Source organism: Ascaphus truei, chromosome 3 (genome assembly GCF_040206685.1).
Source record: "Ascaphus truei isolate aAscTru1 chromosome 3, aAscTru1.hap1, whole genome shotgun sequence".
NCBI classification, from domain to species: domain Eukaryota; kingdom Metazoa; phylum Chordata; class Amphibia; order Anura; family Ascaphidae; genus Ascaphus; species Ascaphus truei.
In genome coordinates this window covers 212,107,104-212,130,383 of record NC_134485.1, presented here as the reverse complement: position 1 = coordinate 212,130,383, position 23,280 = coordinate 212,107,104, and the positions used below count along the sequence as shown (strand labels likewise).

Sequence of the window (23,280 nt, the reverse complement as noted above, 5' to 3'; positions counted from 1 at the left end):
TAATTCTACTGCCCCTCTTTGGTCTTGGCCACAATGAACACGACAACAAGAACCGTCCCTCTATGGGGCCGGCCATAGTACGTGTGTGCGTGATCAAACGAGATGGCGCGACCACATTTTCGAAAGACAGGATACTAGTCTTTTCGCGCAGCGGCTGAGAAATGGCCATGTCACGGCAGCGGTTCAGCCAATGAGGGCGAACCAGCCGCGTGTCGTCATGGTCACGCTGCCACGCACCCCCACCCCCCCAGCTAATCTGAAGGCCACAGATCGCTCGGGCGAAGGGTACACGTGCCGCCATGCGCTCGAGCACCCACTGTGGCCGTAGTCTAACAATGTTTGGGTGGGTCGGATTCCAACATTTGGTCACGACCACGTCTCCGCCGACATTCGGTGCTGAGGGACTCTCCACGCAGCTGCTCTGCCGCTGGACATTCAGCCGCAGGCCACTTTGCCAAGCCAAGTTTATTTAAGGGTTAATCAAGGGGCTTCAGGGCTTCCTTAGTATTAGGGGTTTTTAGGATAAGGTTAGGGATTTACCTTGGCAACAAAGCAGCTGACTGTCCGAGGAGAGGCGAGAAGCAGCTACGCACAAGCAGATTTAGTCACGGCAAAACGGCCATGACCAAATGTCCTAGGCCGTCTCCGGTTGCTGCCCGTTCTATGGAGCGTGTATAATGGGTCTCATACGTATGTTTCTGCACTTCCAAGCACTAGACTGGTCACTACATGACTATCTTACTTCAATCCCTTTGCTTACCCACTCCTCCTGTTGCAGATAATTTTTACCAACTATTTTTCATACAATTCCTCTAACTACCAAACGGAAGTGGCAGCTCTAAAATACTAGAGATCTGGTTACTAAAGTCCACATTCTGACTTGCACACATTTTTGCAGACTTGAAAAACATGCATAAAGGGGTAAATCCCTTTTCTGTCAGAAAGCATGGTAACCAGGGAGGTCTCGGGCTGCATTTACCTGGAAGGGGAATCATGTTGTCCAATAAAACTTCTGCTCCTTGGAAAGGCAGAGTAACAAAATCTGACCTGCGGGGGAGACAGAAAAAGAACAAAAGTATTGTATCAATACCCGTATGACCTAGTACAATGGTAAAAGTAACATTTAATAATGTTTTGTGGTACCTTTATTACAAGGGTATGATTAGTATCCTTTGGTTCAACTGTGTTTTGCAGAAGTATTCACCCCTACCAATGATGTCACAAGTTGTCGAATTACAAATGTATGATTTTTTTTTTTTTTAAACAAACTTTTTATTCTAAGCTACAAAGCTGTAGTGGTTAATTTGAACACTTTTATATGAGGAGGTTAAAATGTCAGCAAAGGAAATATGCAACCAGAAAATGTCATTTCGTACAAGTACTGTATTCAACCCCTTAAAAGTCACTCCTTGGCAGAAGAAACCTTTTGGAGAAATTACTGCTATGAGTCTCTGGATAGGTCTCTACTAGTTTTGCACAGAAGAATGGTGACATTTTTGACCATTCTTCACGGGGAAAATTGATCCAGTTCTGATAAGTTTGATGGGGACTGTCAATGGACTGCAATCCAAGTCTCGCCATAAATGTTCGATTGCATTCAAGTCAGAACTTTGACTAGGCTAATCAAGAACGTTAATTCTCTTCATGGTTAACCACACCAGTGTGGCTTTGGCTTTGTGCTTCGGGTGATTGTCCTGCTGAAATGTGAAGTTCCTCCCCAGTTTTAGAGTCTTGGTTGACTAACCGGTTTCCCTCAAGGATTCGTCTGTACTTTGCACCATCCATTCTCTCTATCCTGACAAGCTTCCTAGTCCCTACTGGAGAAGCATCCCGATAACACGATGTTGCTACCCGTCCATACAGGCCAACTTGTTGACGTGTGAACACGGACTCATATCTCAGATACAGAACTCTGAATCAAACATGGACCTTGGGAAATCTGCAGTGACATCTTAAACCAGTTTCCTGCTTACTTGGCTGCTCAGTTTGGGAAGGTGACCTGATCTGGGTTGTGTCTGGGTGGTATCATACAAGTCACTGTGCTAAGAGATAATCAGCGCCTTTGCAAAATTTTCTTGCACCCTTCTACTCTGTACCTCTCTACCCTTTTACACCTGACGTGTTGTGAAAGCTCCTTGGTCTTGATGGTTGCCATGTTGGATCACCATGTGAGTTGCAGCTTTAAAGTCTTTATATACCCGAGGGAAATGATCTACAAGTTAAACCACTTTGATTACACACCACAGGTCATAAAATTAGTGAAATGGTTTCAGCCTTTCAAATAATTCATTTGCACCTGAGCTGATTTAGGGCTGCAGTAGCAAAGTGATTGCATACTTGTGCAACTGGGATTAATCTGTTTCTCTGTAAATCTTACTTTATATTCTATATACATTTTCTATCACTTTGGCGTATTTTATGTAGATTCTACATGTAAAATCTAATTTGAAAGCATTGTGGAGAACACCCCGGTGTGAACAAAAAGTAAAACATTTGCAGGGGTGAATACATCTGCAAACCTCTGTATATACATCACCTGCAGCAGTGTTGTCACATTTTATTTTGGCAATATAAATATGTTTGACAACTGTAACCAAGTGTGAAATGGTTCCTAAAAAGAGAATATCTTGTTCTCCCCTTAACCCATTTGCGGTCAATTATGCCTGTAATGCATTGCAAATGGCTTTGGTGGTCACGTGCAACAACATCCGCTTAACTCCATGCCAGACAAAAACACAGCTCTAACACTTTTTGGGTTTTAAAAAGATATTAATGTGCAGAATGGACGCGTGCACACAGGGAAAGGAAGCAGGCTTCCCTACCATTAAGAAACAATTTGCTACTTTGCTTTAGAGAAAGATGAAGTCTGCTGTCAGCTCTACCAGGAGTCCACCAAAGAGGTGCTGCACTTTGGGTTCTGGGAGAGCAACCTGTTCCCTCCAGAGAGGGCCTGGCACTGGCCTCGGCTTATCCCAAACACCACAAATTGTACACGTCTTCTAAAACCAACGTATAGCATTATGATATACACGTAGGTCATCTTTATGGCATGGCTGAAGTATACACTTCCTCCTTAAAAGAGCAAGTCCCAAAGCCTTTGCCTTGAGGATTTAACAAGGTGTCCACCACTGCTGGCCTTTTTACACCTTAAGTATAGGGAGAGCCATTCATTTCTCTTGGAAGTCAGAAGGCATGACAGTATGACAGGGAGGGCTTGTAATCAGTGGCTATCGTAACAGGACTATCCCATACATTGTAAGCGCTTTGAGGTAGGGATTCCCTTTATTTATGTTGCACTTATTGTATTATATTTGACATGTATATCAACGTTTTGAATTGTTCTGCATATAGTTTGTTGTTCATTATGAATGGAAACACCAATGCTTAGGTGCACATTTACCAAGCTTTGCTAGGCCACTTGAATGGGCTGGAAGCTGCCTTTTGGGTTTGCAACACTTAGTAAATATGGTGCATAACGTCCCAATATTAAATGATTGGCTCACTGACTGACATGCATTATAGTATGCATGATTCTATATATCCAAATTAGCATTGGATTGAGAGATTACATTCTCCCGATAAACACAAATCCTGGCTGTATGTGTAAGACCAAAACTATCTTCACTTGCGTGCAGATCTTCACTGACCTGATTTGCCGGAGTATCTCAATCTTGACTTTTTCGTATCCACCATAGTCCACATATCGTATCTCCACTTCCTCGCTATCCTTTAAGTAGGCCACAACCTGAGCCCTCCACCATGCATCCTCTCCAGCAGGTGCTGCACAGATCACCCCAACTAAAAACAAAAACATTTAGACACTGTTTTCGCTCTTTAAGGTGTAACTAATGTTAACCTACATACACTTATGTATACACACATGCACCTATGGGAGTATGTACAATTGTGTGAAAAAGAAAGTACACCCTCTTTGCATTCCATGGTTTTACATATCAGGACATAATAATAATCATCTGTTCCTTAGCAGGTCTTAAAATGAGGTAAATACAACCTCAGATGAACAACAACACATGACATTACACCGTGTCATGATTTATTTAATAAAAATAAAGCCAAAATGGAGAAGCCATGTGTGAAAAACTAAGTACACCTTATGATTCAATAGCTTGTATAACCACCTTTAGCAGCAATAACTTGAAGTAATTGTTTTCTGTATGACTATCAGTCTCTCACATCGTTGTGGATGAATTTTTGCCCACTTTTCTTTACAACGTTGCTTCTGTTCATTGAGGTTTGCGGGCATTTGTTTATGCACAGCTCTCTTAAGGTCTCGCCACAACATTTCAATCGGGTTGAGGTCTGGACTTTGACTGAGCCATTGCAACCCTTTGATTCTTTTCTTTTTCAGCTATTCTGTTGTAGATTTGCTGGTGTGCTTGGGATCATTGACTGGTTGCATGACCCAATTTCGGCCAAGCTTTAGCTGTCGGACAGATGGCCTCACATTTGACTCTAGAATACTTTGGTATACAGAGGAGTTCATGGTCGACTCAATGACTGCAAGTTTCCCAGGTCCTGTGGCTGCAAAAACAAGCCCAAATTATCACCCCTCCACCACCGTGCTCGACAGTTGGTATGAGGTGTTTGTGCTGATATGCTGTGTTTGGTTTTCGCCAACATCTCCACTTTGGTCTCGTCTGTCCAAAGGACATTGTTCCAGAAGACTTGTAGTTTGTTCAGGTGCAACTTTGCAAACCTAAGCCGTGCTGCCATGTTCTTTTTAGAGAGAAGAGGCTTTCTCCTGGCAACCCTTCCAAACAAACCATACTTATTCAGTCTTTTTCTATTTGTACTGTCATGAACTTTAACATTTAACTGAGGCCTGTAGAGTCTGAGATGTAACTCTTGGGTTTTTTGCAATTTCTCTGAGCATTGCACGGTCTGACCTTGGGGTGAATTTGCTGGGACGTCCACTCCTGGGAAGATCTTGAATGTTTTCCACTTTTGAATAATCTTTCTCACTGTAGAATGATGGACTTTAAATTGTTTGGAAATTGCCTTATAACCCTTCCCAGATTGATGGGCAGCAACAATTGCTTCTCTAAGATCATTGCTGATGTCTTTCCTCCTTGGCATTGTGTTAACACATACCTGAAGGCTTCAGACTAACAAAATGCTAAAACTTCAGCTTTTATAGAGGTGGTCACACTTGCTGATGATCAATTAATCAAGGGCATTGATTAGCAGCACCTGTCTGCTACTTAGCATCTTAATTCCTATGGAAGCAGTAAGGGTGTACTTACTTTTTCACACATAGCTTCTCCATGTTGGCTTTATTTTTGTTAAATAAATCATGACACGGTGTAATATGTCATGTGTTGTTGTTCATCTGAGGTTGTATTTACCTAATTTTTAGACCTGCTAAGGAACAGATGATTGTTATTATGTCCTGATATGTAAAGTATTAAAGGAGAAGGAGCGGCTCAGTGAGTAAAGACACTGACTGGCACTGAGTTTGGAGCAGGGGAACCTGGTTCAATTCCCGGTGTCGGCTCCTTGTGATCTTGGGCAAGTCGTTTTATCTCCCTGTGACTCAGGCACCAAAAACGTAGATTGTAAGCTCCATGGGGCAGTAAAATGTCTCTGTAAAGCACTACGTAAAACTAGCAGCGCTATACAAGAACATGCTATTATTATTATTATAACCATAGAATTCAAAGAGGGTGTACTTTCTTTTTCACACAACTGTATATGTAAAATGCAAGTCAGTCATTCTAATGACTAAGTCATACTGTAGCTGCATCCAACACATCGGTGCATGCAAGCAGCTTCATCCCTGAAACCGAACAGTTGGGTGCCGCAATGACTTAAAATTAGTGGTGTACCAAGTAGCCGGAATTACCCGGTACCCGGCACATTTCCAGCTACCTGGACCCGGCAACTGAGAAGTGGGCGTCGGGTAATTGCAGGGCAGCTGGAAATAATCTTAATATTTACCTATCCGAAGACATCTAGGACCAGCAGCAGCAGTCCTGTGGCGGTGTCAGCATCGGCGGTGTCTTCAGCCGGCGGGGGAACTGCAGGAATCACTTCCACAGCACCGTAGCAGGTAAACAGTGTCTCTGTGAGCCGCCGGGGAACCACGTGACCGGAGCAGGAGACGGAGCGTTCCTATTGGACAGCTCCCCCGCCGGCTGAAGACACCTCTGACGCTGCCATCCCACCGCCACCGTTGCTGCTGGTCCTAGATGTCGCCGCCACCCTGCAGGCAAGTGCCAAACCGGGTACCCGACCGGATAGGACCTTTAATTTTGGCCGGGTACCCGTTACCCATCCGGTTCAACATTACTTAAAATTAAAATGACCGACTTGACCTTGACTCTTTTGGTGCGCTTGACATTTGCTCTTTAATATACTTGACCAGCATATGGTCCAGTCTTTCCAGCATTGTTTTTGCTTTTGCATTATTAGACCCTGCTCCAGTTCATTTCTAGTTGCTAACACCTGATCCTTTTTGTTACTATGTATGCATGTATGTACATACAGACCTAGACACAAATGAATAGGCAGGCAAATATTTGGTATACAGTAGTTCATGATCGCCTTATTCAATGAAATGACAACACCATCGCTGCCATTAAAGGTAACTAAATTAATGCACACGTTGGCACAATAAAAAGGTATTGCATTGCACTGCACATCAATGAAAAGTCTACTGCATCTATGTCACGGTAGCTTATGACAAGATATAATGAACACCAAATATCTGGGTTGAACTGAACGAGGCTTAGATATAATAAAATATAATTTATTCCTTAAAAAAGGTGAACACAGCAATATAGTACAATTAACAGGGTTGGGGAATGGAGAAGTATCAGCTAGAAATTCTCCTGCAATCCGGTGACATTCAAGATGGTATCAGAAGAAGAAATAAAAACTGTAGGGTTGACACGGTTTATATACCTGTGTAACCCTATTCTTAACATTGAATACAGACTATTGGTGAACAATTATCTGTATCCAATCCCTAACGTGGAGACACAGATTAACCCATGCCCCCCCAGCTAAATAGCCCATGTGTACTGGGACTCTATGGGTAGCCCCATAATTAAATCAGGGGCGACGACCAATCTACCAAATGAAGTATCTGCATTGTTTGTAGGTGTAGACATAACACTTACAAACCACTCCAGTTTGATTATTCTCCACCCTCAGGTAACAATTAGAGTGGCAGAGTCTGTTGATTAGTACTTAGTGTAAACAATCAGGCAGTTAACTTTTGATCACAGTGCTTAGGCTCAATCAGCCGGCTGCCTTTCATGACCTATTAGCATAGCAGATGGTCTGCATTTCCAGAGCAGATCCAAAATACCATACATATATACTTTAATATCTACACATATTAATAAGTTCCATTCTGGTGGGCTCAGTGGGTCAAAATTTGCCAGTTCTTAATGCCTACAGTGACTCCACACATTGGCCAAATATCAACTCTGCGACCTCCAGAACTGGAGATACAGAAATGCACTTTAAAACATTAAAATACAGGATAATAATGAAACATGGGAACAGGGGAACATACATTTTCATGACATGACAAGGTGTAAACCACATTCCTGGACCGCAGTCCAGTTAACCCCTTGCCTCTCTGGTGAGGTCAGGGGGTGGCCATATGGGGTGCAACCCCATTAATACCGGGCCAACCCCCCTCTCCCTCTACAATCTAGTTTACTCTGACATATGTAATGATGGTGCTTTTAGCAGCAGCGTTAACATGGTTATTCTGGAATATATAGCTGGCCCTTCCTTATGCCACTAACCATATAGGCCAGAATGCCACGCACTTCCTATACAGAACGCTGATACTTTACATATTAATTCATTACTATAAAGGGCTGTGTAGTAGGTGCATGTTATTGCTTAAGCACTGAAGCTTGTGTAAAAGGATCTAAATCTTTCCTTCACTCAATAGCAATAAAATACTATTTCAAGGGGTAACACCAAAACCTACATTCTATAAACTTAGCCCTGTACATACTAAAATACTTTTAAAAAGTCTGTTTAAATCAACCTAAAAAAGGGTTTTGCAACTGCAACCAGAAGGTCTATAGAGACGGATTTAAAATAACAAGCAATAGTGTAGTTATATAACTTGTAATAAGGCTTGTTACAATACCCTATTTCTCAATGCTAATGATACAGACTTAAAAAGGCCAAAAACACAAGTATGTACAGTTGCACTTCAGGGGAAAAGGGAGGGAGAGGGAGAGGGCTCACCTTCCACCGGTGTTGGCAAAGTTGGAATTCCAGGCTGAGAGTAGCAGAGATACATCTGCTGGTCCAAGCTGCGGAGAGCGTGAAACGTAGGGTGTGTGTGCTGCTGTACGAACACGTGTCCTGCATTGACCACATTAACTACAATCACCTCAACTGTGACACCATCCGGCAGCATCAGCTGCAAAACAAAAAGAAAGTGGTTTACTTTAATCATAGTGCATTATGTTTTGGTCCATGAGATACATACCACATATAGCCAGGCAATGGGCATAAAAGCAGGACCACACGATCAAGTCAGTGCTTTTTAATAATTATTATCTAGCAATATTCTATTTCTTATATAGTGCACACAATATATGCCATGCTGTACATAGAATTTTGTATGCACGAGTGCCTGCCCTAAAGAGCTTACAATCTCATTTTGGTGCTCCAGGTCACCTGGAGCAAGACTGAATCAATCTTATTACCAGTTCAGGAAATGTGGGCCTCCCAAACACTTACGGGGCACAAAAATGGCAGCTGGCAATGACTATGTCAAGTACAATGATTGGTGACTCAACCATTGGCAGTCACTGCTGACAGCCATGTTTACTTTGCAAACAGTACTTTGCAAACAGTTTACTTTCCATCACATGACAGGCTCGCTAGCGTTCTCAGAGTGTGATACACACTGTCATTAAGTAGATAATGAATAAAGTTTCTGCTGTTCATCACGTGGCTTCTAGCAGCAGAACCCATTCAATGAATGGAGCAGAAGTAACACTTTTAAAGGATTAAGCACCAGGATTGATAAATTGATGGAAAAGGTTGAGATCTTCTATTGGACACCCATAAGAGACCACTGAAAGAGAAATGTGATGACTGTGCAATCAGGAAGCAGCAAAGGATGGGATATTTTAATGCCGAATGGTGCTAGTTTGTCTACATATTTATTACACATCCTGCTCATCTTGAAACACACCTGCAAGAAACTAGCAAAAACGGTACAAAGTTCATTGCTAAACTGACCTTGCCTGAAGACAAAGATTACCGGACTAACCAAAAATCTGCTATCACAGAAACAAGACCACCAAGCCCCTACATAATAAGCCACAGAAGAGAACAGAAAAGCACTGACGAAAGATAAAGCCAGCGTGGAGATAGCAGATGCAAGAATGATGTGGAGAAAGTTTCTTACAAGTATATATACTGGGGCATTAAGATAGATTCTTTGTCTAGACCAGGGTGCTTATCCTCATGACACCGAGGCAAAGCCACGATATTAACCCTATTTGTGTGCTGTGCTTAAATTAACAAAATCTACTTTGAGAAACGTCTTCGGGTCAGATGTGCCGCCTTTCCTTCATTTTCACAACACTGGTACCATGTGTGCAACTACCGACACAACTTACCCAGGATGTCATAGGAAGCGAGTGCAGTGTCGGAGAAGGCGGAGGGGCATAAATATTTGTGAGGTTCAGCTCCTTAAATTTCTTGCCAATTAGACTCAGTGCTCGGTCTACCTGCTGCTGAGAGCCTGCGAAACAGCAAACAGTTAAACATACACAGAGATCTTAAGCTGGGATATTCAGAGGCCTGCAAATTAGGTACTAGACACTAGCATTTTAGCCGTGGAGACAGCTACCTGATGTATAAGGTGATGAGGAAACAAGTAACAAGCAACTATGGGTCTTGAATCCACCCAAAAGCAGTAGAGGGAGGAGCTTTGTAGTCATCCGCTACAGGAACATTTTCAAAACATTACCATTTATACACAGTCGCCATTCCAGATTTTACATTTAGATGTTAGGTGAGCAGATCATGGTTGTACTCACAATTTAGGAAGTATTTTAGATCATGCAATTCTGAGCTTCGTATCTTTGATATTTTCCCTCTATAGCTGATAGTTACAATAAAATACTGTAGACATAAAAACAAATCCGATTGTCTCCGTTTAGTACAGCTATGGGCAACTTCCTATAACTTGGACAATATGGAACCAGATAAGAAATAGTGGCTCCGCGCTACGCTTTATGAGTTATAACCATCCAAATTAGGACTGTTCACTGTGCAAAATAGTGACATTACCTAGCATGTGCCTTATTATAAAAGTATATCTTGGTTGTGAGAAGAAAAAAAAATGAGCTAGGGATTTTTTTTTAACCTCTTTGGCACTCAACCCTTTCCGTGCCGGAGGGTCGTACCACCTCTGTGGAAAACGGACCCTTCAGCACATCCACATCACGTGACCGCTCTGCGGAGGCATCATGTGATCATTTCTCGGTACCGGCTGTAGTGCCAAATGTGAGCCTTGCACCCTTCCCCTTCCGTGTGGTATGTGATCAGATCGCCATTGGGGCCCTGACCACGTACAGTACAGACCCTAAAACGCGAGCATAAGGGCCCAATGTGGTGGCACTATTATTGACGTACACCGAACGTCATTAGGGCGCTGAGAGGGTTAGGAAGGTCAACCATTGAGGGAAGGAAGTTTTAAAAGGCAAAAAAATGGAAAAAATATTTATTGTACTAGGTTACAATGGTGTCTGACAAGAAAGTACATTTAACACAGTATTGGCTGAGAACAGAGAAATATGGTGACATATGTTGAACAGGTCAGAGCACAGGCAGAGTACTGATCCATTAACTGGAGTCAGGTAGAAAGGATTTTATTTCTTTATGAAATATAATTGGCAAAGGTGCCACTGGGGTTGTATTAGTCTGCTCTCCATTGGATGAATGTACATATACTGCTCATACCACCTAGTTTAGAATTGAACAAAGGCATTTGTATTGAACCTCAACTGCTAGGTAAATGTGCCAAATGCCCCAGAGGAACTTACTGGCATAAGGTAATATTAACTCATTCGCTGCCAGATGGGCGTGCAATGCGCTAACAAGCCCCTTAAGCTGCGTAACTGTTCACAATGCAACCAGACTCGTCCTATCGCCTTTCCGCGCAGTCCTTTTTCCATGCTATGTAAAGAAGTGGGCGGCGGTGGCAGCAGCTCACCTTCCGTGTGACAAATCTGGAACTCTTGGGTATAAGGCAGAGTGGAAATATAAATTTTGGCACCAGAAGTCTCCTTCAAGAAGCTCACAAATCTGCCTTGTTTCCCAATTAACCGTCCAACCAAATGCTTCAGGGGAAAGAAAGAAAAAAAAAATAAGAAACTGAAACACGCATGTAACGACGAATAAAATTGACAGGTAAAATTGTGTGACCTGTATAACAAGTAGAAAGATCTTGTCTGCCAACAGTTGAAAGAATTTACATTTAAAGCCCTTTGCTGCCCATCTACAAATAAGTTACACTATATACATTCTCAGGAAACCACATGAAACATTTTGAAGGGAAAGCAGAGAAATATTATAACGCTGTCCCTGGACAAAGCGCAAGAAAGAACATGTTTTGCTACACTTCGGCATAGTTCACCCTGCAGTCCCTAGTACTAGAATATTTGCTTGCGTGGTCAGAGTGGATTAAAAGAAAAGTGATCCTACCAATTTAAAACCTATCTCCCCAAAAACTAAATTTTATTTAGCCCTAGTAGTTCTTTAGGCTGTATTTTAGAAATATGTCAGCAATATTTATGATGTGAAAAAGAAATAGACAAACGCTTTCTAAAACAAATGCCCTTTTTTTTAAAAAGTGGAATTGCAAATCTATTTTTTTTTTATTCATAAAAAAGTACTACTCTGGGTCTGGGCACAAACTGTATCCCCCCCCCGCCCCCCGCCCCCCCTTGTACCATCACTGCTATTTTCCATTCCTCGGATGTGACACCTTGAAAACCCCAAGTCCATGGGTGGAATAAAATGGGCACCAATATCTGGCACAAAAAGCATAGACTAAAAGACAAAGCTAAAACATCTAATTTTTGTCTCATTTTAGAGACTTTCTAAAGAACCAATAAAATATGCTTTGGGAAGTACTGTATATTCCTGTAAAAGAAATTAGGGGGGATACTGCTTTAATCCAGTTGTTTCCAGAGGTGACACAACACATTGCTTGCAAAGTAATGCATTGCAGCCCCCCTGGCAGCTGAGAGAGGTCAAGTGTGGAGTGGACAGAAGCATACGCCTGCTTTACCTTTGGCACCTCTATCTCCCAGATGACCAGCTCAGACTTTTTGGATTCCGACCTCTGTTTGACATTCTGGAGCTCCTCTGTCTTTCCCAGAGCAAAGCCGCTGTCCACAGAGTCCATGCTGTTTACATCTGAACCTGCAGCAAGCAAAGCCAAGGTGATCACACGCTCTGTATTAGAAAAACACAACGGGCTCAACGTTCTCATATATAAAACAATTCCACCCTCCACTCTATCACGCTCCCCCTGTGTAACAATTGCACCTCTCAAATGCAACTTTAAACTATTCCACTCTGGTGCTCAGGCTCAGTCTTGAGGGCCAGCAGACATTATTACAAATCAAACAGTAATTAATCAAACCAGACCAACTATTGGCCCTACATTTACAGCTGCAGTCATTATTCTTATATCTTGTTTATTGTCCCAGAATACAAAAAAGAGTCAGGTGATAGTTGTGTGGACTACACTAAACAGGCAGGTATAAAGATCTCCACAGTGCCACTGCTCTTATACAGGTGGAGTACCTGACCCTGGTCAGTGATTGTGTGCTCAATCGTCACATTTTTGATGGATTATCGTTCTGGTTGCACAGATTCTATAAGACTTAACCTTTTATAATTATACAGAGAACGGTCATCTACCACCAGAAAGGTGTAAAGCGCCAATGAAGTAACAATAAATCTTACAGTATAAACACCCAGCAGTGTACAATTCAGAAACTGTGTTTGATGAAGGCTTCCTGTAAACTGCTGGAGAAAGAGAAGGCAGGATATGCAAGCATTCACTGGCACAGGGGCCATGCAACGCAATGCAAAGCGTGAACATGAAGCAAGAAACAAAAAGGAAAAAACTAAAAACAAATCCCATGTTTCAATTTACAATGTTTACAGACCTCAAGTCTTTTAAAAATATATTTAATGCTTTCAAAATTGCAGCTTACAACTACAACGCCATGATGTTTTGAATTTATGAAGACCCCTATGTCACGGTGACCTTTGCAGTCTAAGGCTGGTAGATCAGGTTTTAATGGCAATTAGCACAGATAGCGGCCCAAAATCTGATTACCATTGCATTGGAGGAACCACCCCCCCCCTTCTCTGACCCTATTCTCCAGAGTCCCAAATCTATTATGGACTTTAGTCATATGTCAAACAGTGACTATTAAAAAGATTGATTTAAGCTTCTTAGGTTTCAATATAATTTTCAATATCACATGATGATGCCGGTTAAAGTATCCCACGCCCAAAAAATTTAAAAATAAATTAAAAAAAACTTTTAGTTTGACTTTTTTTTAAACTTAATTTTCATTTGCAAATATTTAACTAAAGCAAACGCAAGTCTCAAAGACTGTATATAAAAAATGACCACTAGATGGAGATGTTTATGCATCATCTGTCAGGGGAGCACAAACTTTTCTAGCTCCGCCCGTGTCTGTCTGCTACGGAGCTCACAGCCCCCTCCTACCTGGCAGCTGCGTCAAATGACACTCTGGGGTCACGTGGCATCATTTGACGACTGTGACGTCACATGACCCCGGGTTGCCATGGAGATACACCACAGCATATGCAACAATAAAACTTACCTGGATTCAGAGGCCTCACGCGATCCCCCGGCATTACATTTAAATGCCATGGGGAAGAGCGCGGGACCTCTGCAACCACTCGCACCCCCCCCCAGACAAATCTCCCACCCCCCAGTTTGCACACCCCTGGTCTGTGTGTTATAATTACTGGTAACAGAATAAAACAGTGATCCCCAATGATATCCTAAGTAACATACGTGAATATGTCAATGAGGATTTTGGAACAAGTGTGCCCCGATTTACTACTGCAGTTTAAGAAATACCCCATTGGCATAAACACGCAACTAGTTTATCCCAGAAAACGTTGTCTTTTAGGGTTCAGGTTGGTAAGCCAATGCAATATAGAATTACATGCAATCAGGTAAAAGATCTGACCGACAACAGAATGATACCATTCAATGATCAGAAAAATATGATGCACCTACCTTAAATGACAGGTGTGCAGACACCATTAGATTATACACACAAGCCCACCACAATTGCTCAGATTATCCAGTTGCCTTGCTCTTTTGTTAACACACTGTGCACACAAAACTCTTCCAAGTAATCTTACGGTCGTACACTTTCAAACATCTATGTTTTTGGTTTAAACTACTTTAGTAACCAGAACACGTCTCACCTCCTGAGTGATCTGCTTCTGTCTCTGCAGTCCAAGGGCCTCCATTTTTCAGATCCGGGGACCCTCTCTTCACATCTCCATTGCTAAACGGCGCACACTTGTCCTCCACCACTCTAACTTTTTTTGTTTTCTCACTCGACACTGTAACCTGCTCACTCGATAGTTCAATTCCTGAGGTGCTTAACGTATCGTCCGGCACGACACCCACACATGACAGCGCGGTGCTTTGCAACGGCTCCTCCATGCCCATCCCATCTTCTAACGTAGAAACACTTAAACTAGAGAACTCGGTGACGGCATGAGCTTCGTCAAAGGAATCTGCAACTCTATGGACTGGACTGAGGTCTGGTTCTTTTTGTGTCTTATGCACTGAATTTTTTGGTTTGTGCTCTTCTACTTCTGTTTGCTGCACCGGACAAGCATTACTTACACTACCTACCTTACATCTAACTTCCACGTGCTTCTGTTCCTCTTTTTGAGTAGATTTAGTTAAATATTCTTTTGCATCAAAACTTTCATCTTGTCCAACAGAAGCAGAGACATTTTGCTCCAGTACAAAAGTGCATGCCTCTCTGTCTATGGAATCTCCAATCTCACTGTCACGAATATGGCAACCACTATCTGACATATCGCTCACTGTGCCAGACAGTATTTCTTGTGTAGCGGCTACAATTACCTTTGAAATGATGTTTCTTGCCAGCTGCTCAACCGTTAAGGCCTCATGGTTTTCCAATACGGCTACGTTTTTCTGTTCCTCCATATTGTCAGGTATGGTGCCTGAGGTTTCAAACCGTTCAGCATTTCCCATACATTGAGAAAAAGTGTTTAAAATAGAAGTACTTTCATCTTTTGTTAATAGCTCTGTGCATGCAGGTCGCGTACAACTATTAGACAGTACGTCCACTGCTACTGACTCAACTCCCTGTGACTTCAGAGACTCGAAATTGCTGTATTCAAAGGTTTCTTCCTCTGAAGCAGACGCCTTGTCATCTTGCTCCGCAGGCAGATTCTCTGTTACCTGCCCTGGCTGAACATTCTCTACAACAAGAGACTGTGAGGCACTAAGATCTGCATTGGATTCTTTTCTCGCGTCTTTATCTATGACTACTTTTGCCTTATTTGCCATTGTTTGGGGACACTGTACAAAAATGTTGACCACTGTTTCTACCTCCCCAGAACATATCTGGACACTTTCTTTCCCAGGGGACTCGACAAGGAATTCGTCTGACAAATCGTTCTTGTGCAAAGCCTCAACCTGGGTGCACTTTTCTGTAGAGTTGAGCTCATGTATTTCATTGCCCGCTCGACAAACTGTTTCACCTGTACCATCTTCAATTTCACTGGTTTCAAGGGTCGCTCCGAGACGTTCAGCCTTAATTAGCTGAGCCACTGCAACATTTGTGTTTTCCATAAAGCTTGGCCGATTACCTAAATGTGTGGGGACTTTTTCTGCGCATCTACCCATTTGAACAATGTCTTCATTCTCTGCAGGGATCTTCATATCTGACTTAGCATCTAGTTCTGACAAGTAAACATAGTCACAGGATGATTCGTCTAAAGTTATGTATTCACTACCTACATTCTCAGAACCCTGTATTGAATCATGTTCTACTTTTCTGATAGTTGCCTCAGGTGAACTATGGAAAACTTGTTTTGATGCTGTAGAAGTACATACCAAAAGATCGTCTGCTTTGTCTCCATGATCAATTGATTTACTTTTTAGAATGTTCTTATCAATGTTATTACTGTGAATGCTAAATAACATGGGTTCGGGAAACTCTTGTGAGAGGCACGCAATATTATTTTCAGCTTCAGATTTGTTTGTGCTATACTCAGAAGTGATGTCAAAGTTTGATTTAAAGGAAGAAGCCACCATCTCCACTGAGGACACGGAGCATGAAATGCAGCTCTTCGGCGCACGCTCTGGGTTCCGCTGCACAGGCTGTGTCCATGAAGAACTCATCACTTCTTCTGTGGGAACAAGTTCTATTTGGGCATCATTTGCCTTCTGTTTGTCTGCACGGGCAGAAATACGCTTCTGTTTGTCATCGCGTTGATCTTTCTTTCGGGAAAAGAACCACCACCAACCAATAAGTGCCAGCACTCCAGGCAGGGTGTAGGGGACGATTGCACGCAAGCGTAAAGCCATATTTAAAAGTTCTCCACAATGAAACCTGAAAGAGAAACATCTGATTACAATCATGCGCACAAGATCCTCTTTACTGAACTTATCTACAGGGTCATCACAAAGAACCTAGAGTTAGAGCAAGCTCGCAGGTTAAAATGCGTCTCCAACGGGTGGCTAACTTAGCCCCTCTGGCAGCAAAGGGACTAGAAACTAGTCAAATTGTGTTTTGAGCATTATGACATTGCAAACAGACTAAATGCATTTTAGATTAGTAGGTGTTTGCATTGCAATAAGTGCATCTGAAACTAGGAGTTTGCTTCATTTCCCAGTCGCAAAATGTCCACGATACAAGCAATCAATACACTTCAGTACTAGATGTAATTGTCGAACGTTGCGTACAAACAGGAGAACTTTTCAATGGTGCTTCAAATACGAGTCAACCGATATTACATAATATGCAACATGCATAAGAATTTTATGGTAGGTTATTTACTGCCAAAGTTCATAAAGCACTCTAAAGTCAACCTGTTGCCACATTAACCTCATTAAGGCAATAATAAAACAATGGTCAAACTATATCAAAAATACAAAGAAAATATTACCATAACATCATGCTGGTGGCCACTTGCTTGCTTGTTTTTATTCAAGATCAAATTCCCGGAGAACATACAGCTCTGTATTATTATACCTGCAACTCAGATTAGTTTGCCCACAATGAGCGTTTTTTAAAGTAGTGTTTGCTGCGGTCTAGGACATTTGGTCAAGGCCGTTTTGCTGCGACCAAATGACCCGTCGCCACGCCGAGACACCCTCCGCAACCAGATATCCCGTTCCGTTCCGTGTTTACTGGGCCATCTACTGCTCATGCAGCTGCAAAGGGGATTCTACTCAGCTACTGACATTATTTAGATAGTGTGTTTGCTTGGGTCACATTAGATTTTTTTTTTAAACTACAGAGTAAATTGAATTTAGATTGTCAAGATCATGTGAATGCACTTGACTTGAATGGCTGATGACTTAACAAGTAGACATTGGACTTCACCGTGAATATGGTGTTTATTCATAGGCTCGAATATTCCTCGCTCAATGTCGTGTGTGTGTGTGTGTGTGTGTGTGTGTGTGTGTGTGTGTGTGTGTGTGTGTGTGTCACAAAAGGTGTGAATGTCAGCATTAGGGGCCAGTGTGGACAGGCACAAAAGAATACAACGAAATCGATATTTCAAAACATTTCCAGATCGACATGTTATGACGCACTCAAAAAGGGAGTGAGGACTCAATACAACATGCATTTGCCTGAATTTTTCCATGGCAAATTGAAGGTTATTTGACCATAAATCAAATTTAGTGATAACCACCACAAAGAATTTGCAGATTGAATTTTGACACATTCGTCTAGGTCTACTAACACGGTAATTTCAGGGCTTAATGAAATACGTAGAAGAAAATGCATTGACTGAGTAAAAGTGACCACTTATGTGACTGTTTAAAAACTGTGCACCACACTGAATATTAGAGGATTAATAGGTTTAAACTAGATTGACAGAATTTTATCCTCACCTACTAGTGTTACTCAATAAAGCATCACTGCAATAAATTCATTTTGGCACTCTGGGTGCAATTCATTTAACAGTGGGAATGCCCACTGAAGTTAAATTGGGGTTTCTGTGCGATAGTGCCTTGACTGGTACCATCACACTTTAAAAGTGAAATCCCACATAGGGATTTATTATTAATCGCCTCCAAACCCACTTGCTTTATGTTGGAGCACCATTGATAAATTAGCAGGACGGAAGATGGCATCACAAAGTGTTATGAACAAGAAGGAATGACCGTAGGATAACCTAAATGATAATTGCAAGTGGTCCATGGGTGGCTGGAACCCACACAACCTTAGTGGGTGCAACCCCAAAAATGCATACAACTAATTTGCAAGAGCACTATACATTCCAATACATAAACCACTTTATTATTAGAGTAGCAACTCTTATGGTTTAATTGAGAGAAAGAATCCTATCCAGTTTCTGGAAACTCTACACTGTATAATACAAAAAATAATCTGCATTTGTCTAAACTGAACTCACTTTACACAACAGTCTATGCTTTTGTATAAAAAATAAAATTAAAAAAACCACTTTTATAAACAATGTAAACACGCTAAAAGCAGTTTGGTCTAGAAATTATAAATTGCACTTCTTAAAGTGGCTATATCTCTTGGTTTATTGTAATTGTTTTGACTGGTAAGTGGGAACGAGGGAGTCTCCATATATTGAACTGCATGGACTTCCCCTCTGGGGACCACCCGATTCCCAAGCTACATGGCTCTCTGAAGTGGCTGCTTCTAGCAGCTCTGGCTGGGCACGTCTGTTTAAGGGTCCCGCGGGTTAATAGGAAGACACAATGTCATACCTTCCGGCTCCCTATTGGCTGATGTGAGGAGGAACCTTTAAACAGCAGTGAGATACCAGCATCACCTTCCCATGTAGTATCTCACGGAGCAGGGGGGGGTCACGGAGCAGGGGGGGGGGGTCACGGAGCAGGGGGGGGGGGTCACGGAGCAGGGGGGGGGTCACGGAGCAGGGGGGGGGTCACGGAGCAGGGGGGGGGTCACGGAGCAGGGGGGGGGTCACGGAGCAGGGGGGGGGTCACGGAGCAGGGGGGGGGGTCACGGAGCAGGGGGGGGGTCACGGAGCAGGGGGGGGGTCACGGAGCAGGGGGGGGGGTCACGGAGCAGGGGGGGGGTCACGGAGCAGGGGGGGGGTCACGGAGCAGGGGGGGGTCACGGAGCAGGGGGGGTCACGGAGCAGGGGGGGGTCACGGAGCAGGGGGGGTCACGGAGCAGGGGGGGGTCACGGAGCAGGGGGGGTCACGGAGCAGGGGGGGTCACGGAGCAGGGGGGGGTCACGGAGCAGGGGGGGGTCACGGAGCAGGGGGGGGTCACGGAGCAGGGGGGGGTCACGGAGCAGGGGGGGGTCACGGAGCAGGGGGGGGTCACGGAGCAGGGGGGGGTCACGGAGCAGGGGGGGGTCACGGAGCAGGGGGGGGTCACGGAGCAGGGGGGGGTCACGGAGCAGGGGGGGGTCACGGAGCAGGGGGGGGTCACGGAGCAGGGGGGTCACGGAGCAGGGGGGGTCACGGAGCAGGGGGGGGGTCACGGAGCAGGGGGGGGGTCACGGAGCAGGGGGGGGGTCACGGAGCAGGGGGGGGTCACGGAGCAGGGGGGGGTCACGGAGCAGGGGGGGTCACGGAGCAGGGGGGGGTCACGGAGCAGGGGGGGGGGGTCACGGAGCATAAATTAACACAGTTGAGCTCCGGAGACTCCTTTCTTCCCACCTGGGGGAAATAAGTTTTTTTCTTTAAAAAAAACCCAATGGTCCTTTAAGTGGGTCTGAATGGGAAAGTGTTTGTCAATCGTGTGCTCTTTACACTAACCATACCCGAGATCTAATGAAGAGAAGGAAAACAGATAAGCAAGTACTGGATATAGAAGTTAAGAAGAAACATAATTGGCTGTGTTAAAATGTTAAAAGCAGAGTGTTACTGTTTATCTGCACCAGCCAGTGAAATCACATGAAGGAACTGACAGCAACACAGTAGCAAATAATTTTCAGCTTTTAACAGACAGGATTGCTGCTGTGCCACATACAGTGGCTATTGAAATATTTACAATGTAACAAATTGCGCCCAATAACCTTTAAACGAATATAGTGAGGATTGTTGTTACAATTACATATACACATATACACATATACAGTGGTCGACAAATCACAAAAAAAATCTACTCGCCACCTAGTACCACACGTGTGCTGCTTGGGCCAATAGAAGCTCGCCACGATGTTAAATCCACTCGCCCGGGGCGTGCAAATGTATAGGTTTGTCGAACACTGCACATATACACATCAATATCACTTGTGAGCACTTTCACATGTCTTAGGTCCGCAACACTGCCTTTCACCATTATCACCTAGCATACAGTGCTTCCACTGGAGCAAGGGAGTCTGGGATATGACATGCAAATGAGCACACGTGTCACATTTTGCCTGAAATCCACTTTTACATGGACCCCTTATAAGCAAATGCTCTGCTGTTCACACAGCTTTTAAGCACAGCATGGGATTAGATGCAAAGCTAGTCGAACCACACAGACAGCTATGTTGACCTTGTGGGTATCATCAGTGTGAGTTGGTTGTACTGGCTCTGCTATTTTCAAGGCTGGGTAGGTTAACCATACACATTTTAAGTTATGGTGGGTGAAAAAGGCAACCAAAAAAACCTGTGCGCAACACACACACACACACACACACACACACACACACACACACACACACACTACTAACCAGAATATACGAGATTCATAGACAAACTCAGACTTTCAGATTTACAACACTTATAGCACAAAAGAGACATGACATCCTTAGAAACGTAGTTATGCCAGGTTAACTAACCAGACCCCTTCTTGCCACAACACCTGTTCTCAGTTCTCTGCACTGGCTGCCAGTAAAATTTATTTCAACATTGGCTTGCTGACATTCAAAGCACTACATGAGCAGGGTCCCATCTATCTGTATGCACTGCCATACACAGCACTTATTCCCTCACCTGCTGTCTCGAAGTTTCCCAACATACCACTTAGATTGTAAGCTCTTCGGGGCAGGGATTTCCTTTCCTATTGTCTGATTTTGCTGCACTTATTGTATTATAATTCCCTGTACTGTATTCTTTGTGAAGCGCTGAGTACACTTTTGAAGCTATATAAATAAAGACATACAATACATAGAGCTTCTAGTTCCCTACACTCCCATTCGCTCACTTTGATCTGCAGATGAAGGACTCCTAACTGTTCCCAGAAATTCCTTAACTTCCTTTGTGGCCCGAGCTTTTAGCCTCACTGCTCCCACTCTTTGGTACAATCTGCCTCGTACAGCGTTTTCCCATTGGGAGAAAAGCGCTATTTTCTCTCCAAACAATAAGGTTAACAAGGGAATCTCAGACATACGCCCAATCACAGAGACCGCGCTATATAGCAATAGTGTGTGTGGTTGTACCGACCACTTGAAACAAACTCCAGTGAAACCCCACAAGTCACAGCTCCCACCCACTTCTCTCCAAACAAAATGAATAAGCTAGATTCCAGTAGGTATTCCTTCTTTAAGTGATCCACACTGCCTCAACCAAACAGAACTTTAGTGACTAGCAACTTTGCGAAGTTATCAAGCTGAAAACAATTAAAATACATAAACAAATTATAATTAAAATGACATTCGAAAATGTGAAATACTCTTGCCGCCAAAAAAAAAAAAAAAAAAATGATATCTAAATGATTAATGTATTAGAATTATCGTAGTAACAAGTCGCATGAAGTTCGGCAGGTGCGTACTGTCTACAATTGATTCACTCGTTATCATAAAATAGTCGCTGACCAGACAAAAATACACAAGATCAGCAAAACGACGAATGATCGAGTGCTGTACAATCAGATTTCTGAATATAAACCCCTCCACAGCTCTCGGAGCTTGCAACATATTGCAAACCCCAAGACACAACCTCTATCAACAGCTCCTGCGCTCCGTTTTAAGGACATCTACAGCCTGCAAGGCTCATCCCAGCTGTCTGGGCCACAGAAGTGGTTGTCAAGCTCAGAAGAAGCTGCCCGGCTACTGTAAACAGTCCTAATACACATACCCTTGTAGGGTTTCATTAGCTGCACTAGCGTCATGTGCTTTATATCCGTATACAGCAGGGAGCAACCAGAGGGGAAAAGCAAGGCAACTATTAGCAGGATACAAATTAAAGCTGCACTAACATGAAAGCACAGACACACAAAATACATAATTTCCAACCTATTCGGATCTAAAAAGTGGTTGAATGGACTAAACATATTAATGACAGAATACTCGGCTGGACAAAAAAAAAAAAAAAAACTAAAAAGGGAATTAAATATTAGTATAGAAGCTCATTTATTCTTATGTTTGAACAATTTAAAAAGTGTTTATGCTGTGAATAATGTTCTTTAAAAAAAAAATATATAAATCTGTCTCTTTAAAAAGAAAAAAGGAAATGCAAGTTTGTAACCATTTGATCAACAATTATGCACAAAGTCCTTTACTTGAAGGGCCAAATGGCAAGGCTTTCTTTCAGCAATGGGCATGTAGCATTAGAAAGCTGCAGGAAGTCTCATGACTCAGGGAACAGGGAGGTGTTCACAGAAGTACTTATCTTCGCATGTCCTGGGTGCTCGCAGGACGATCGGGAGTTACCAAAATCGATCAGAAACACACTTAAAACTAATGTTTATTCTCGGCACTGAACGTTATAGGTTAAAGAAGGTTCTTCATTTAACCCATAGCAAAATACAAACACTAAAACAGGGCGAGGTTTCGAGCCTAGGATTAATAACCGAAGAATCTTTTCAACAAATTGTGCGAGTGTGTATCTTTATATTTTTCTAATTCTGGAGCACTGTAGACATTTTCTATTTTTGTAGTATTTGGATTCGGAGAAGTGAACACGGAGCATCCAGCGAGCACATGTTATAGCCAAGTTCCTATTCTTATTTTATTTATCCCCCAGGAGTGCTTTCAGCAAATTAAGTGTGTGGGGTGCGAGAGCATGTGTGACAGACAGAGACCCACCCTTTCCCACACAGA

At 43.0% G+C, this 23,280-nt stretch overlaps 1 protein-coding gene across 6 annotated transcripts in view; it reads right to left on the bottom strand.

The window, feature by feature from the left end:
* Positions 1-23,280, bottom strand: part of AKAP1 (A-kinase anchoring protein 1) — a 41,070-nt gene that overhangs the window by 5,683 nt on the left and 12,107 nt on the right. For 4 of the 6 annotated variants that reach the window (XM_075590045.1, XM_075590051.1, XM_075590047.1 and 1 more), the window contains exons 2-8: positions 14,509-16,682; positions 12,311-12,477; positions 11,231-11,357; positions 9,630-9,754; positions 8,239-8,416; positions 3,648-3,798; positions 980-1,047 (exon numbers count right to left, since the gene is read on the bottom strand). In XM_075590045.1, the coding sequence (XP_075446160.1) occupies positions 980-1,047; positions 3,648-3,798; positions 8,239-8,416; positions 9,630-9,754; positions 11,231-11,357; positions 12,311-12,477; positions 14,509-16,682 (2,990 nt within the window). Of the gene's footprint in view, positions 1-979; positions 1,048-3,647; positions 3,799-8,238; positions 8,417-9,629; positions 9,755-11,230; positions 11,358-12,310; positions 12,478-14,508; positions 16,683-17,238; positions 17,390-23,280 lie in introns of those variants that run through there. The other 2 variants (XM_075590048.1, XM_075590046.1) reach the window with 2 other exon arrangements.